General features: G+C 39.1%; 1 protein-coding gene across 3 annotated transcripts in view; it reads left to right on the top strand.

The window, feature by feature from the left end:
• LOC135219992 (uncharacterized) overlaps positions 1-16,375 on the top strand; it is a 188,853-nt gene extending 172,478 nt beyond the window's left edge. For all 3 annotated transcript variants that reach the window (XM_064257272.1, XM_064257273.1, XM_064257274.1), the window contains exons 12-15: positions 11,104-11,344; positions 13,034-13,247; positions 13,490-13,616; positions 16,079-16,375. In XM_064257272.1, the coding sequence (XP_064113342.1) occupies positions 11,104-11,344; positions 13,034-13,247; positions 13,490-13,616; positions 16,079-16,282 (786 nt within the window). In that variant the 3' untranslated portion in view covers positions 16,283-16,375. The remainder of the gene's footprint in view (positions 1-11,103; positions 11,345-13,033; positions 13,248-13,489; positions 13,617-16,078) is intronic.
• Positions 16,376-18,668: the final 2,293 nt, after the last annotated feature.

Here is an 18,668-nt window from a genome sequence, read left to right as displayed (position 1 = left end):
GCACTGGTGGGCCGCATGTTCTCTCCTCGGGCTCTGAGGGAGCTCCGGCGTGGTCGGGGCCGGGGGTTGGCCACCCCCCCCCTCCGGTCACTTCGGTTCTTCTCCGACGTACATTGGGTCTGATTTCTCTCCCTCCTCTCCTGTTATTTACCCCTTCATCAGCTGACGGAGCACCTGCTAGCTATCCGGGTGTACCTTCGGTGGTCGGGGGGGGTAGTGGGAACGATATCAGTTGGTCCTACATGCTTTCCCTAATTTATGTATCCCCTGCGTCATCCGGCGGAGCGCTTGCTTGCTATCCGGGCGCTCCTCTAGTTGTCGGGGGGGTGGGGGGGGGGGGGGGGGGGGGGGGGGTTTATGGCGGAGCTACACGCTCCACAATTAATGTAACTAATTTTTCTAGTTTTAGTATAAGGCATCCTCTCCCGTTCTCCGGCGTGGTGTACTACTCCTTGAAACTCATTATGGGTGTATATAAAACATCTGGTTGAATCATACTCTTCTCTCCGGTGTACACCGAAGTTCCCAACCAGTTTATTAGGTCATAGACCTTCTTCCACACGGAGTTCAGGGGTGGATTATGCCCAATAACTTTAAGCTACTCCGGCATGCAATGGAGTATCAAAGTAGCCCTGTGAGTGTATAGCGTTGATACTTATGTATCTTTTCACTTTACGCCGTCCTCCAAGACCCCTGCGGACATGAGGTCTGTAGGTCTCACGCTCCCTGCGCTACCCGCCACAATGAGCTGATCGTCTGGCATCACGAGGCTTGTACCATCTGTTACGACTTGGTGAGCCAGTTTTTGGACGGAGTAAGTATATACCGGTGTAAGGTTCGTTCCTTACATGGCATATACTGTCACATATCTTAATTTTATTTTAAATATGGTCATATTTATCATTCTTAATGATCCGTCCTCGGGGCTTCGTTGTAAGGATTACAATGACCCTCTTTTCCAGGCTGCCGCCGTTAAGGAAGTCGTGTCGGCTACCCTGCGGGCCTGGGTGGGAGGCTTCGGCAAAAACGCGCAGAAGGGACAGCCTTACTTTTTGGATAAGAAGTTGGCTGTCCTGATCTTCCCAGGCGGGAAGTCGACGGGATATGTAGATCCCACCGCGGCAGCTCCGACAATCGCGAGCATACAGCAACAGGTGGAACAAGCCCTAATCGAAGGAGGAGGCCAGGACATCGTGGCGGATGTAGCAACTTTAGACCTTAATATAGAGCCAATGACGGTAGGTGCTGAGGATTTGTTAGTTGAGGTAGGTTTGTTGGGTGCCCAAGGGCTTCCCTTGAGTGCCTCTGGATCTTCTTCCCCTGTCCCTTCATTTTCCTCCTTCCAAGGCTTTACGGGATCTGAGATCCCTACTAGTACGCCTGCTGCATCTGTAGTCCCCAAAGTTAAGGGGCACAGAGAGCAGAAGACCCTTCAGAAGACGTCGTCCAAAAAGACGTTGTCTTCTTCAACCTCTCGTAAGTCTCCGGCTTCCCATCCCGGAGCAGAGAAAGCGAAGTCCTCTTCTTCTTCGCACGCGAAAGGGTCGAGAGGTAAGTCCTCTAAGGAGAAGGCCCGCGCTCCTGTCGAGCCAGTACCTTCTCCTGCTGCTACCGGAACTCCTCCGGTGACCCCTGCCGGGGCCAGTGCAACTGGTACCTTCGATCCTGCTGCATTTACGGCAGGAGTCATGCGGCAGGTAGGAGATTTGGTTGGATCTATGAGTACGAGATTCGAACAAATGTTCGCCCAAATCTCCACCTCGCTAAACAAGTCGGGACAATCAATTCAGAACCTTACTGAACGAATGTCCGACCAGGAGAATCGACTGGCAGGCCTGAACCAAGCACCTCAGGCCGACCCCCCGGTAGCAGGAGGTGGACTTGCCCAGTTGCCGGATTATAACACCCTTCCTTCCTTCTCTATGAATAATCCTTGGAGGGTAGCAGCCTATGCGCCCTACAAGGATGGCATGATCTCAATCCTGGACTATGGAACTCGAAGGATCGAGGACTTCGAATTCCATCCAGCCAGCTTACAGCCTCCTTTCATGGGTTTCGCTAGGCTGACGGAGACAGCCTTAAATAGAGAATAGAGAGGACAAGATTCCCAAAGAGACAGTTTTGTATAGCCGGGATCAGGCTCAAAGGGAATGGTTACATTGCCTGGAGGATTGGGATTGCACAAATACCAGACTCCAGGCATTCAAGAGTCCCTTCACTATCTTTACCACAGAGGAGGAAGCACCACTCCCCTTTACGACCAAGATAGCTGAAATCACCTTACAGGCTGTTATGAAGGATGAACCCCTTCCTCAGCTAAGGGAATCGGACCCTACTTCTCCACTCTTCCCTGTATTTGGTGATTTGTGGGAAAACCTACCGGCCACTTTTACGGTAGGCAAACTCAAACCGGACTGTGCCATGGAACAGTTCGGTGAGAGGTTACCCAGGTTGCCAGAGAACCTCATTCAAGCAGAGTTTGAGGCGAGAACCAGACTGGGCAGGACACTGAACACTCTGGTTATGACTGAAGTGGCTGCTTTGGCTTATGGTATGGAGCCTCTATTTAAGCTCCTAGCCAAGTCACAAACGCAAACTGTACAAGCTGACCTGTACTAGTTTGCATTGGCAAGAAGGAACTGCCGGAAGCATGTCCTTCAGGAAGCAACAATTCGTCACGAACCTAATAAGTTGCTTTCCTCCAATATCTGGGGGGCAGACCTCTTTCCAGAATCAGTAGTTAACGAGGTCCAGCACGAGGCGACGAGGCTTAACCAAAGCCTCAGAGCTCGTTGGGGTCTCTCTAGTAAGAGGAAACCCGAGAACTCTTCCTCTTCTACCAAGAAGTTAAAGGAAAACGAAGAGGTTCCAGCCCTACCAGAAACAACAGCAGCAACACTTTGTACAAGCTGTTCCGGTTTCTCAGCCAGGACAACTGGCAGCAGCAAAGGGACAAAGCCAACCTATTCTCCTGTTGTCCCCACAAGGTCAGCCCTTGACCTCTTATGCTGTTTCCCCGGCATTCAACCCAGTGTTTGAAACCCAAGCTTTCCAAACCTTCAACAGGTTCGCTAGGGGAAGCAGGGCTAGAGGTGCCTTTCGGCGGCGAGGTGCAGGAAGAGCTACCAACAGAGGTAAGCACTTCCGTGGAGGACGCGGAGCTCACCCCGCACAACAGCAGTGAGACCTCCCAAGTAGGAGGGAGGCTGTTCCTCTTCTGCCACAGGTGGGGGTTCAGCAAATGGGCACAGAGCATTGTGTCCAAAGGGCTGGGGTGGAGTTGGATCAAAGGTCCCCCTCCATCCAAGTCATTCCTTCAGCTACCATCAAAGGAATTGGCAGATTACGCAGAGGAGCTCCTTCAGAAAGGAGTAGTGTCGAGAGTCAAGCATTTAAAGTTTCAAGGGCGCTTATTCAGCGTGCCAAAGAAAGGCTCATCAAAAAGAAGAATAATCTTAGACTTGTCCCGGCTAAACTTATTCATTCGTTGCGACAAGTTCAAAATGCTGACCATCTCCCAGGTGCGGACCTTACTTCCCCGTGGGGCCGTCACCACCTCTATCGATCTTACAGACACATACTATCATATCCCAATCGCGAGACACTTTCGCCCATACCTAGGCTTCAAGCTGGGAAACCAGGCATTCTCTTTCAAAGTGATGCCCTTCGGGCTGAACGTAGCCCCCAGGGTATTCACGAAAATAGCGGAAGTAGTGGTACAACAACTGAGATCACAAGGGATAATGGTAGTAGCGTACCTCGACGATTGGCTGATTTGGGCATCAACCGTCGAGGAATGCCTCAGAGCCACAAACAAGGTAATTCAATTTCTGGAACACCTAGGGTTCCAAATAAACAGGACAAAGTCCAGGCTCACTCCGGAGTCTCGTTTTCAATGGCTCGATATTCATTGGGACTTGACCTCCCACAATCTGTCAATTCCTGTGGACAAAAGGAAAGAAATAGCCAAGTCAGTATGGCAATTCCTCAAGAACAAACGAGCATCAAGGAGAAACCAGAAAAGGATCCTAGGTTCACTCCAGTTTGCGTCGGTAACAGATGTTCTGTTAAAAGCAAGACTGAAAGACATAAATCGAGTTTGGCGCTCAAGAGCAAATGTCAAATCTCGGGACAAGTTGTCAGTAATCCTGCAGATTCTTCGCAATCATCTCCGTCCATGGGTGGAGACAAAGAACCTGTCCAAGTCAGTTCCTCTTCAATATCCTCCCCCGGCGTTGACTATCCACACAGACGCCTCGCTAAGCGGGTGGGGAGGATATTCTCAATTCAAGAAAGTTCAAGGAACTTGGTCACCTCAGTTCCGCCAGCTCCACATAAACGTATTGGAGGCCATGGCAGTATTTCTCACCTTGAAGAAGCTTCTTCCAGCAAAGAACTCTCGTATAAAACTGGTCTTGGACAGTGCAGTAGTGGTACACTGCATCAACAGGGGAGGATCCAAATCAAAACATGTGAACCATGTCATGATAGCCATTTTTTCTCTAGCAAACAAGTACAAATGGCATCTATCCTCCATCCACCTGGCGGGAGTAAGGAACGTGATAGCAGACGCCCTGTCTCAATCAGTTCCCCTAGAATCAGAGTGGTCCCTGGACAACAAGTCGTTCCAGTGGATACGCCGGAGTGTTCCGGGTCTCCAAATAGATCTTTTCGCATCTCAAGCGAACCACAAGCTACCTTGCTATGTGGCCCCCAACCTGGACCCTCTGGCATATGCCATAGACGCCTTGTCCATAGATTGGAATCAGTGGAAGAAGATATACATCTTTCCTCCAGTGAATCTTCTTTTGAAAGTACTGAACAAACTCAGGACTTTCAAGGGACAAGTAGCTCTAGTAGCCCCGGACTGGCCCAAGAGCAACTGGTACCCTCTGCTTCTGGAATTGGGTCTTCGACCTCTACGGATTCCCAATCCCAAACTATCTCAGTCAGTACAAATGAGGACTGTGTTCGCTTCCTCAGGAATTCTCAAAGCCCTAACTTTACGGACCTCATTAAGTTTGCGGCTAAAAAAGATGCAAATATCGATCCTCAGAATATTCTTTTCTTAGAATCAGATAAGAGAGAATCAACTTTGAGACAGTATGATGCTGCTGTTAAGAAGTTAGCATCTTTCCTGAGGGAAACAAACACCACAACCATGACAGTTAATTCAGCTATATCCTTCTTCAGATCTTTATTTGAAAAAGGATTAGCAGCTAGCACTATTACCACTAATAAATTAGCTTTAAAGAAAATCTTTCAATTGGGTTTTCAAATAGACTTAAAAGACTCTTACTTTACATCTATTCCTAAAGCTTGTGCTAGACTTAGACCTTCTGAAAGGCCTAGTTCTGTATCATGGTTTTTGAATGATGTCCTCAAACTGGCTTCAGACACTGACAACTCTTCTTGCTCATTTATAATGCTACTAAGGAAGACGCTATTTTTACTAAGTCTAGCCTCAGGAGCTAGAATTTCAGAACTGTCGGCTCTTTCCAGAGATGCGGGACATATAGAATTCCTCCCAGGAGAGGTTTTGCTTTCCCTGGATCGTAGTTTTCTGGCAAAAAATGAGGATCCTTTAATGAGATGGGCCCCTTGGAAAGTCATCCCTCTTCCTCAAGACCCTTCTCCTTGTCCAGTGATGACTTTACGAGCCTTTCTGTCTAGGACATCCTCTAGGTCCTCAGGCCCCCTCTTTATGAGGGAAAAAGGTGGCACTATATCAGTAAAAGGTATTAGGCAGCAGCTCCTTTACTTCATTAAACAAGCAAACCCTGAATCATTCCCAAAAGCCCATGGCTTCAGGGCAGTAGCCACCTCTATTAATTATTTCCAGCATATGAACTTTGACGATTTAAAAAAGTATACTGGCTGGAAATCGCCGACAGTTTTCAAGCGTCACTATCTAAAGTCCTTGGAATCTTTAAAATTTTCAGCAGTGGCAGCGGGAAACATAGTTTCCCCTGACACAGCACAGTAGTTGTAGTTGAAGATCCAGATCTCCTTTCTACCTGCCTCAACTAATATTTCCCCTAACCTACCGTTATGCTCTATATGGTCCTTTAGCCTTAGCTGCTTATGATAATGATTATAGTGGTGTGTCCCTTATTTTTTTGCTAGGGGCACCCACAACTTTATTGTAAATTAAGATGTTTCTGATTGGTGTTGCTCCCCTTATTTTTATGCTAGGGTAGCACACCTAATTTTATTAATGTAACAATTTTGAGAATAATTTTGTATTTAGTGAGTAATTTTCCCATTTAACTTGTAACTCACTAATATAGATAAGTTATCAATACTAGTATAAGTTTAATTTTAAGTTAACTGTAAGCCTAGTTTATTTATTTTAAGTTAACTTTTCTGTATGATAACTTGTAAGCTCTCAATAATATTATATTTGTTTGTTTTACTTCTTAGTTGCATTGAGACCTTCCTCTTTTGCTATTCAATCTTGTGCTATTTCTCTGGTACTATTTCACGCAGCGACACGAACTGAGCCCAGAAAAGGGATTTTGACGAAGGAAAAATCTATTTCTGGGTGAGGGTTTGTGTCGCCCAGTGAAATCCCCACCTATGTCCCGCCCTGCAGCCCAAGATTGGCATCTAACGACAAGGATGACCACCAGAGGCGCGGCAGTCGGCGTGGTGCGTGGCGTAGTAGTAGTAGTTGCCGTCTCCGCCTGTGGGTCGGCCCTCTCAGGAGGGGGATTTTGGCGTAGGTGAATTCTAAATGGCAAGAGGTTCGTGGTAGTGGTCTCACTCGCCCCAGATACCATACCGACACCCTCTTTTTATTTAAATTGAGCGAGTCAGTCATACTGACATCCTCCTGAATTTGTTTTTTCTCTGGTATATGTTAGTATCATTTACCTTAGAAATAATGAACTTAAGGATTATTTCACTGGGCGACACGAACCCTCACCAGATATATTTTTCCTTAGTCAAAATCTAGTATATATATATATATATAGTATATATATATATATATATATATATATATATATATATATATATATATATATATATATATATATATACAGTGGACCCCCCGTATTCGCGTTCTCCAGATTCGCGGACTCACACATTCGCGGATTTCTCTGGGGAACGTTTCCCTGCATTATTTGCGGAAAATTCGCGCATTCGTGGTATTTTTCTATGATAAATATCCACAAATTCCTGGTTTTTTTGATGAATTTCTTCATAAAATGCACTTTTTGTGATAAAACTATTAAAAAAACCAAGTATGAAAATTTTTAGTGGGTTTTTCTTGAGTTTTAACTAACAAAATAGGCTGTTTTTAGCATTTTCATAGGGGTTCCAAACATTCGCGGGTTCTAACTATTCACGGGGGGGTCTGGTACGCATCCCCTGCGAATACGGGGGACCACTGTATATATATATATATATATATATAATATATATATATATATATATAATAGATATATATATCTATATATATATATATATATATATATATAGATATCTATATATATATATTATTTATATATATATATATATATATATATATATATATATATGTAATATATATATAAATATATCTATGTATGGATATATATATATATATATATATATATATATATAGATATATATATATATATAGATATATATTATATATATGTATATATTGGTAATATATAAATATATATAGGTATACATAATAGATATATATATATAATATAAATATAATATATAGATATATATAATACTATATATATATATGTATATATATATAAATAGATATATATTATTATATATATATACTATTATAAATGTATATAGATATATAATATATATATATATATATATATATATGATGATAGATATAAATATATATATGTATATAATAATATATATATATATATATATATATATATATATATATATAATATATATACTATATATGTGTGTGTATATATATATATATATATATATATATATATATATATATATATATATATATATATATATATGTATATAGATATATATATATATATATATATATATATATATATATATATATATATATATATATATATATATAAATATATATATATATATATATATATATATATATATATATATATATATATATATATATATATATATATATATATATATATATATATATATATATATATATATACTATATATATATATATATATATATATATAGTATATATATATATATATATATATACATATATATATATATATATATATATATATATATATATATATATATATATATATATATATATATTGGCAGTTATTGGCAGGGGTTCCATTTTTGGCAGGGATTTACATACTATAGTATTCCACACAAAATTTTTAAATTGTCTTAAAGTACAAACCTCTTCTTTGATTGGGAGTGCCTCCCTTTACAGTAGTTTTCCTAGATATGCATCAGTTACTTAAAATAGTTTTTACTGTAAAGATAACACCACCAAAAAAACAGATATTATTAAGTCATAGAAATTCTGACTTCAGACCAATATATATACACTTTTTAAAAACAGCCGAGGTTCTATATCCATCAAATAAATGTAAAACAGCCACTGGCAATTACCTTACATTTAACTGAACATACGCTTACTGTTGTTTCTTTAGAGTGGATGCAAATACTTTCACCCTTGCTTATAAACTTTTAAGAATAGTTATGAACTTTTAAGAGATTTATCATTGACAAGGCTGCTTAAAATCTAGATTTATGTTCAGAAGAAAGCTCAAGAAATGACTGTTATTGGAGAGAGTAAGAGTAGCAAAATTTTAGCAAAAAAAATTAACCATAGTATATATATATAAATGATCATAAATAACAGAATCGAAATATATTTTTTGCGTGTACGCACTAGGAATCTATATATAAATGATCATAAATAACGGAATCGAAATATATCTTTGCGTGTACGCAATAGGAATCTATTTAAAGTGCACATATATTAATCATAATTATATGAATCCATATACATATGTATAAACAAATCAGGTAGCCTATAATCAATCTGTTACCTTTTATCTTACCAATATCTGCAGTTATTTATGAGTTAGTATATGAATTAATGAATCAGATATATAACAGTTAGCATAAACATTAATAATTTTTATCAATTCATATATGAAATTTTTTATCAGTTAAAATATGATTTTTATCATGTTAATCTTCATTCTATGCAATTGTCAGAGTACATTAGTATTTTCTGTAGCATATGTATCTTAATGAAATGAAGTGAAAAACTGTATCATTATATATCACGTGATCACTATTATTTACCAATATCATTGTTTTATATTTTATTACTTGAATCAATTCATGTACACCATGAATTTTTATTTACTAATATATATATATATTCACATAGTGTCTGTATCACACTCCTATAAGTCAAATGCAAGTCAAGTTTGAGTAATATTTAGTAGTTGGTTTTGGTAGCTGACCGAGCTGATGTAAGTGTTTACATAATAAAAAATATGGAATGTTAGTCCATATATATAAAAGACTAAAACTAAAGAGGTCAACCAGATTGCTTGCAGGAATGTGATCAGACTAGAGACGCTAAAGATGACGTATACAATAAGTATGTAGGCTAAGATAACATGCCGTCACCTGTAGTCATTCAATTGTTTATAAACATTAGTCCAAGCTCCCTGCTTGAGACAACTACCCCGACCTATAATTCAAAACGGCCTACGTGATCTGTAGCGTGTCTCATTTTGATTGTGTGTTCGTATGAAACTATGTCATTTGTATGTATGTTCATATGTTCGAACTACTGTCTGTTCCTTCATAACTTGTAACAGAGATGGTAGACGAGCAGAACAGAGTTAGCTATCGTCATTAGAAGACCTGTACCTCTTTACCTAAGCTTTATCATGTAGAGGAATAGGATTAGCCATCATCATTGGCAGAAGCGATCAAGCTATCTTATCGTTTTATTAAGACTTTGTACAAATCATATCTGGTCTTCAGCATGTAAAACTTCAGAAGAATACATATATTTTTATATTTCGTGTTTTCTACAAGAACCTCCTCACCATGAGTTTAACACATCGTCGTAATAACTAACAAGATAATACCGACTTCGTAAGTGATCTACAAACCCCCAGACACTCCATTGAAGATGGAAGTGCAATACCAACCGACTTAGCGTAAGATTATCGCTAGTCTAACATTACCTCATAGGGCGCCTTATCATACAAGGCACAAGCCCTAATATATACAGGAAAACAAAAGGGAAAATGGTGAGAGACAGATGAATGGAGTTTATTTTGAAGGGGCATTTAAGGGATGTCTTTTAGGATGTGAGGGGGCATAACATATGGTAACAGAGGTGATAGTTATCTTTATTCACTTCCAAGATAAAAGTGCTGTAGTTACCGATACTTCAAGACTTGTATTTCTGGATGATGATGTTGCAGGTTTGCAACAGTTGGATGTGGCTCTGACTATTAACTCCAAGTGAGGATGCTAGATTGTAATTCATCTGTGGGACATAGGCCAGGAGGCATGGCCCTCCCTGATATATTAGTGAATAGTTTTGAGTTCGTTGATTGCTCCATGTGAGAAAAAAGGGATAAGGATTACAGGTGAAGGCTTTTACTTAGGGAGATGAACAAAGATTTTCCTGGTGCTGACCTCCCTGAGAATGTGTGGTGCCTTGTAGGCATGTGTTCTTGTCAAAATTGATAAACAGGTGATGTACAGATGTTGTAAAAATGAGATATAAATGTGAAATAAGCTTGATTTAAATAAAGGTGGTGATAGAAATATGTGAAAGGAAACTTGATTAGTGAAAATGGGGCAGTGCATGAGTGTTTTGTCAGTTTTATTCTTGAGAAACATAAGTAAAAAACAGTTTCAATTTTTTTTATTTTATGAAAAGAGACATTTCACAGTTTCATCTGTATAGGTTAAAGGGAATTCAGTATTTGGGTATACATATGCACTTCATTTTAAGTTCCATTCATTCCACTAAGGGTTTAATGCTAAATTGTGCCAGTTGTTTGCATATAATTGATAAGTTAATTATTTAGATATATTTTGCTTTGGCTGTCAATAACTTTTGTGTATTTTTGCAGGCACTTCAAGAGTTTAACATGGTGCAGAATGGTGACCGAGTCTTAGTTTGCCTTTCAGGAGGAAAGGATTCTCTTTCTCTCTTGCATGTGCTGAAACAGTATCAGTATTATGCAAAACCAAGAGGGATTGACTTTGCATTGGGTGCAGTAACAGTTGATCCTATGAGTGCATCATATGATCCTCGACCACTTATTCCATATCTGGCCAGTTTAGGAGTCCCTTATTTCTTTGAACAACAAGGTAAGATGGTGAAATATCATGTCAAGATGTGTGTGTAAATAAGTTTTCATTGTCACTTTGATTCTAGAGCAAGAAATTAAGACCCAGCTCTTATCATTACTAAGTGGATATCAAGAAATCATCTTGTAGTGCAACCAATTGGAACTGGAAGGATTTATCATTTGTCATGGAGTGTCTGAGACTTTGTGCTGATACATGCAAGGCTATGTGGAATTAATGGGTTTGTAATGAAATAATTGTCTATGCAAAATTACATTTTTATAGAAATTGAACAAAAACTTCATAATCTACACAACTTAAACTAAAGGTTAAGTTGTGTAGTTTTTTATCAGTTTCTATCAAAAAGTAATTTTGTAAAGACAATGTTTTCATTACAAACTCATTACTTCCACATAGCCTTTTGCGCATTAGCACAAAATCACTGATTGGCAGGGTGATCAGAAATCTTATGTTGGGGCAAGTCATCCAAGGTTGTCAAGACACTGGACGAGAGCAAGCACGTATAGTCTAATTTCTTCTTTCACAGTAGTTGATCTGAACCTTTGGACAGGGAGGGAACATTGTAAGGGTAAAGACTTTTTTTTTTTTTTTTTTTGAAGAACAGTAGTCCGTAAATAAGGGAACAGGTGGTGGTTACTCAAGACACAGCCATGCACTGAGGAATTGGAGGAAATCAGGCATGTCAACACACAGAGGCATGGCATGTAGAAAAACAAATAAGCTCTGTAAACAGTAGCATCGTTCCTTAGACATATGGCACACACCTACACCATATACAAAGCAGATGTAAGGCCAAGGAAACCATAAAGATATTCAGAAATTCATGATAGTACTAATAAAAATCTTAGGTTCACAGAATACCTATAAGCCAATTCATAACAAATTAACAACATAATTGGTATCCTCATAATTAATACCTCTAAACACCAAACAGCTTGGTACTGAGCACAAAAAGATAAGTTATCACAGATAATGGAGCTTGTTTACTCAAAATCAGAGGGTAAAATCCCCAGATTTACTAATGAAGCAATACGTACTGAATGAAGTTTTTAAAAAACTTACAGTATCCCACAGTATGATTGGGCAATACACAACACAAAGTATGTAATTACTTATTTCTGTGATGAAAAGAGGGCAACAGAAAGAAAATGTAAGAAAAGGAAAACAGAAAGTATAAGTAAAAGGTTGGTTCATTATTGAAAATGATCACAAATGGTGAACTGGGAGAGTGATGTAAAGCTGTGAACACCATGGAGTTGCACAATAGAATGAAAGAAGTGTTGTCTTGCATGAGGGTATGGGTATGTGCAACAGGGATATTTTTTTAATGATTGAGCAGGTTGTTAGTGTGCAATTTCTTACACCAAATAGGGCAACGTATGATTACTGTACTGGTATTTTAGTAAGGGTTGTATAAAACAAGGAAAATAATGTACAAAGTACAAGTACTGTAATTTCACATAAATGAGTAAATGAAGAAGTAAAGAAAATGGGAATATAATGTTATAAAGGCATAATAAAAAGGACTGAGTATGAGTATAAGATATTTGGTTAATAGAACAGTGTCTTGTGTCTTGAAAGGAAGGAATTTCATTTTTTTTCTTCTCTCCTGTAAAGGTCAGTGGAGTGAAAAATTGATTTTTTTTATGCTGAATTAGATATTTTGTATTCCATTCCATGCTTTTACAGACATTTTGAAACAAGCTTCAGAACTGGAGACATTGAATTCCATCTGCAGCTTTTGCTCACGCATGAAGAGAGGCAGAATTTATGCAGCGGCGAGACGTGAGCGTTACAATGTCTTGGCTTTTGGTCAGCATCTAGATGACCTTGCTGAAAGTTTTATCATGTCAGTTTTTCATAATGGAAGACTACGTACCATGAAGGCACATTACAGTGTGAGGTAGGTTTGAATTTTCATTTTTTTCTTTTTATGACTGGAGAGATGGTACTTCATAGTAGTGTCAACTTATCATGCCTTATTGAAAGTTAATGTATTAAAATTACATACAACTACTGTAGATAATTTCAATAAGCATCACATAGGTTAAGCTTAGTTATCAGTGTTATGCAAGACTTGAAAGTAATGTTATGTTAAAGTTTTAGCCAGCTTCATTTCCAGTGCAATTTTGTTTTACTTTTCAGAGAAGAAGACCTCCGTGTTATTCGTCCATTTGTTTATGTAAGAGAAAAGGACCTGAGAATGTTTGCTGAATCTAAAAAGTTACCTGTGATTCCTGAGAATTGTCCAGCTTGTTTTGAAGCTCCTAAGGTCAGTTGATATTCATCAGATACAGTACAATGTAAGGAGACTGATTTTTACAACTCTTTCTTCAATAATGTTGTAACTACATGTTTTTATAAAAAATATTTGTCTTTCTTGACTATACGTACAGTTAGAGTGCATTAGTATGCCATGACCAGATGTGAAGAAAATTTGGCTTCATTCAGCATGTAAGAAATAAGGTCAGATCCCAAGTGATTGAAAACCTATTGATTCACTGGCATGTATCATTTTCCGTATTTTCACATGTCGAAGACTTTTCGACATCGAGGACGTGCCCCACTTTTGACTGGCAAAATAAAAAAAAAATGTAAATGTAAAAATCAGATTGCAGGACTTTCTCATTCTATGCCCAGATGTTTTGTGGGTGGCTTAGTAACATGTAGGTCCTGTTAACCATTTATAGTCTCATTTTTCATTTTCAGTATAGGCATGGAAAGTTTACACCCAAAGTTTACACATAGCATACAGGTAGGTCCCTGCTTACACTAAAATCTCCCAGTACTTGGCCCTACTGTGCTTTTTACCTTCAGTGGAGTATCCATATCATGACCAATCACAATAAGGTAGTCCCTGGTTATTGGCAGCCTCAGTTATCGGCAATCCGGTTTTATGGCGCTTGTCTAACGACGATGATAAATAGATTTTCAACGTTAATATGAGCCAATCCCCTGCTAACAGTGGTGCCAATCTCTAGTTAACAGTGGCACCGATCCCCGGTTATCGGCACCAATAACTAAGACTCAGCGCTATTATTGCCGATTTTCTGTTATCATCACGCCCTCAGGAATGGAACCCCCATTGGGGGGACTGCCATATAATGGTATGTGGGTTTAGAATAAAAACATGATATTTATTTATGGTATTTAGATGCGATATGAATCGGTGACATTGCCTGGCTTTGTTTTGAGTGTCACGCTGCTAGTCGCTTGTTTCAATGCTTTGGAGTGCCATGACTTTGGACCCCCTGTATTCATGGGAGATGTATACCAGAACCCCTTGCGAATAGTTGAAACCCACGAATGCTTAGAACCCCCCCTAAAAAAGGGATTTTGACGTAGGAAAAATCTATTTCTGGGTGATTGGCTCGTGTCGCCCTATGAAAGTATCCTTAATATCATTCTTTCTAGGCAAAATTAATCTAAAATTACCAGAGAAAAACAAAATTAAGAAAATGTCAGTAAAACTGACTCGCTCACTCTATAAAAGAAGTGTCGGTATGAGAATAGGGGCGAGTGGGAACACTACCACGAGTCATTCACCATTTAGACCTTCCAATCTAAAATCCCCACCAGAGAGAGCTGATACTAAAGGGTGATGCGGCCGCTACTACTACTACTACCGACGCCACGGACAGCAGCGCCCCTAGCAGTCATCCTTAATCATTAGACTGTACACGTTGTACGCTTTTTTCTGTATTCATGGGAGATGTATACCAGAACCCCTTGCGAATAGTTGAAACCCATGAATGCTTAGAACCCCCCCTAAAAATGCTTATAGGTGCCTATCTTGAAAGTTCAAATACCGAATGTATACCTTAACATCCTACTCCAAATATACCTTAAATTACTATCCTATTACTGTATTCATCTTTGAGATTGTATTATTATTATCATTTCAGAGAGAGAGAGAGAGAGAGAGAGAGAGAGAGAGAGAGAGAGAGAGAGAGAGAGAGAGAGAGAGAGAGAGAGAGAGAGAGAGATTGTTAAATTGGCAACATCATACATATACATCTGACCATCAAGAGTAAAATTATTAGTTATTTCAGAGAGACAGAGAATAATAATGAAGTGAGAGAGAATTTGTTAACTGCGATAAAACCATGATAGGCTGAGGTTAAACATAGAGAGAAAAAGAAGGGGTTGCTTTTTTTAAAAGTATTTATACAGCATATTTTGTTACAAATAATGGAAAAAAGGTAGCTAATTGCCTTGTACATAAAGTTTTCAGTTTAAAGCGTGATAAAAGTAAAAAAAAAGTCAAAGTCGTCAGTTTCAGTCCTCCTCCTCTAAGCTATTGCTTCTCGGGTCGGACGTCTTCCGGGTAACCCCAACTCCCCACCATGACGTCACTCATGGCGGTAACCACTGGTAGACACCCTCACTTATTCACCCCTGATGGGCGGCTAACACTGGCCTGCAAGATTGCGAGACCAGCATGTTACCAACTGTGCTAGCCAGCGGTTAGTGATGGTTGTTGGTTATAAGAATATCGAGTGTTATGAGGTATTGACAAGGCAGGGGGAGTATCGTTAGCGTTGCAGTTTGACACCAGTCGTTCTTTTACTTGCATTATCCAGATTTTGCCCTTAACCTAACCAGCAGGGCCTTGGCTATAGTATTAATCCTGATAATCAAGAGATTACTTTATGATATTTAATTGAATTGTCATGTCTGAATTTTTCTAAATTCAGACACGTAGCATTCTAACTTTCCTTTTTGTTTTTTCAGGAAAGACATCGAGTGAAACAGATGCTTGCCCAGCAGGAAGTATTATTCCCAGGACTCTTTTGGTCACTTCGAACAGCTTTGCATCCAGTTATGGCTATACAGATAACTGGGATAGAAAATGAAATGTTTGGAAAAAAGAGCAGACTGAAACTTCCTTCGGTTGAATGTACTGAAAATGGAGATGAGGAGAGTGAAAATTTGTGAATAACTTAAAACAATTTGTAATTTGGGCAATATTTACTTTGAAATACTTTTACATATTTACCTGTACAATAGCATATTTCTTCACCTATACAATTGCTTTTTTCTTCAGTTCCCATCAAGGTACTAGAATCAATGAGGTTTTTGCATTAGCATATTACAAGCAGTCCCCGGTTATCGACAGACTTGGTTAAAGGTGATCCGGTTTTATGGCGCAAATCAGTGATTTATGGTGCCCTAATGCACTGTCTATTGGTTATCGGTGCCATAAGGTACTAATTATAGAGTTATCACCATAAAAAATCAAACAGAGGCACCATCAACTGGTTATCGTAAATCACTGATTTTCGGTTAATGGTGGTTTTCGCCTATCACCCTTCCGAGAACAGAACCCCTGCCATTAACCAGGGACTGCCTGTATATCTTTATTCTGCATTCCTTTTCATTCAAATTTATAATTCTACAATTTACCTGCATATTATATACATATATTTTGTCATAGTTGCATTGCTGGGGTTAATGCAAATTTACCAAAAATCCAAAATTTTGGAATTTTCAAGATTATTTCCTATGCAATTGCTGACTGATGGCATGCAAACTACGAACAGAAAAGTGAGAGTAAACTCCTTTAGAACAACCAAAATCATGAACCAAGAAAAGGACTGAATATAACATGTACTCTGTTCGTAAATTACTATAATTTCTAAAGGGGAAATCAGAAGATATACGTACAATTACAGGCGCATTACCAAGTTCTGTGGCACTGATGACGTTACGTCTATTGATCACAATAGCAAGGCAAAGTGCCACCACAATGCTAGAAGTCACTTGGCCTACAAAATTAAAATATGGACATAAGAATAAGGATCACAAACTAAAATTAGCAAAAGCACAATAACACTATGCAGTGGAGCACTGTAAGCAAGCTTGAGAGTCACTGGCATACAGGGATATGATACCCCAATATATAGGCACTGGCAGAGTTGAGTGAATGGCACTGCTGATCTACGGGGGCAGGCACAAAATGGGGCAAACTACACAAATCTGTAAAGTATTCCTGCATGAGATTCTGGTTGTTTGTACAAGCAAAAGTTACAAGCAAAATTCTATCAATGTTTTAGTTATATCACACAAATTACTCACTAGTCTCATAGGGAGATGGGTACCTAGGAATGGGAATGACATGAGAGAAAACAGCTCAAAATAAGAATGAGCGTAGGAACAAGGGTGAAGAGCCAACAGAACATATGTTTAATTTCAGTTACTGTTTATGGCAGAATGACTGGCGTAGTCCATACCGCATCATCAGCCAACAGTCCTTCAACAATCATGAACCAAGCCAGGGTCATTTGTCAGTCAGACTTGTTGGCAAAGTCTTAACACAATTCTTATCTTACTAGCATCTTCAGTGTCAAGACAACGTTTCAAGGAGAGTGGTAGGCAGAGCCGTCAAACACTAGACCGCTTCCGGGTATCATGTACTGTGACAGAGCTGAAGTCGAAGAGAAGAGTCAACTGCCGCGAGTACTCTATCACTATCAGAGTGATATCTCCATGCTAGGGCAGTCTGTTGCGCCTTACTAGTTACAAACATGTGGTTTGGTGGGCCAATCCAGGCAGTATTTATACCCAAATATTTGAACCAGTTTCCAGACTCAACATTGCTGTTCTCAAAACCCATGTCTGAGTCCATTGAAATGCAATTTGTCTTGGCTCCTTCATCTTTGCCGCTAGTCGCCTACCATGTTCAGTAAAAGACATTTGAATAACGGCAGGAAAGTGGAAAAATAGAGAGAACAATATAAGTGCAGCTGGTTCGAGAGAAGTCAATGGGTATGCAGGTGCAAGGAGGTGGATTCGGGAACTCAAGGGCCTGACAAGAATGCTAAGGATCGGATCAGGTAAAAAGTTAGAGATAAGCCAAAGACCCCCTCCCATGAGACTTGGGAATTTTAGTGACTTGGCAGGAAGAACTTACTTTAATACCTTTTTGCCAAATTAAACTGGGACCATATTACAATAGAAAAAGGGGCACAAGTCCCTTAAGTGTGAATAACTCTATAAATGGAGGTCTTAACATCAGTCAGCAGCCCACCCTGATGGGGTATGACAGCTCATTTGTCATCCAGAAACTAATCCCAGGGAGAAGCCATTAAAAGGGGTTTTTGTCTACATTTATTATAGCAATCAAAAGAGAGGAAACTGCTGTCAAAATACTCTCAGGGATCCCTTATCCAATCCCAATGCAGAAGGGAAATTCTCAACTAGTTCAAAGCAGGGAAATAGGTTACTCTACAGCTCACATCCTTATTCATATTTTGAATTTCACTTTACAGGCCCAAATTTATTTCTCAAAATTTACATTTGGCTGAAGAAAAGAACAAAAGAA

The sequence above is a fragment of the Macrobrachium nipponense genome, chromosome 1 (genome assembly GCF_015104395.2).
Source record: "Macrobrachium nipponense isolate FS-2020 chromosome 1, ASM1510439v2, whole genome shotgun sequence".
NCBI lineage: Eukaryota > Metazoa > Arthropoda > Malacostraca > Decapoda > Palaemonidae > Macrobrachium > Macrobrachium nipponense.
Note: the sequence above shows the minus strand (reverse complement) of the source record. Positions and strands in the feature narration are given on the sequence as shown.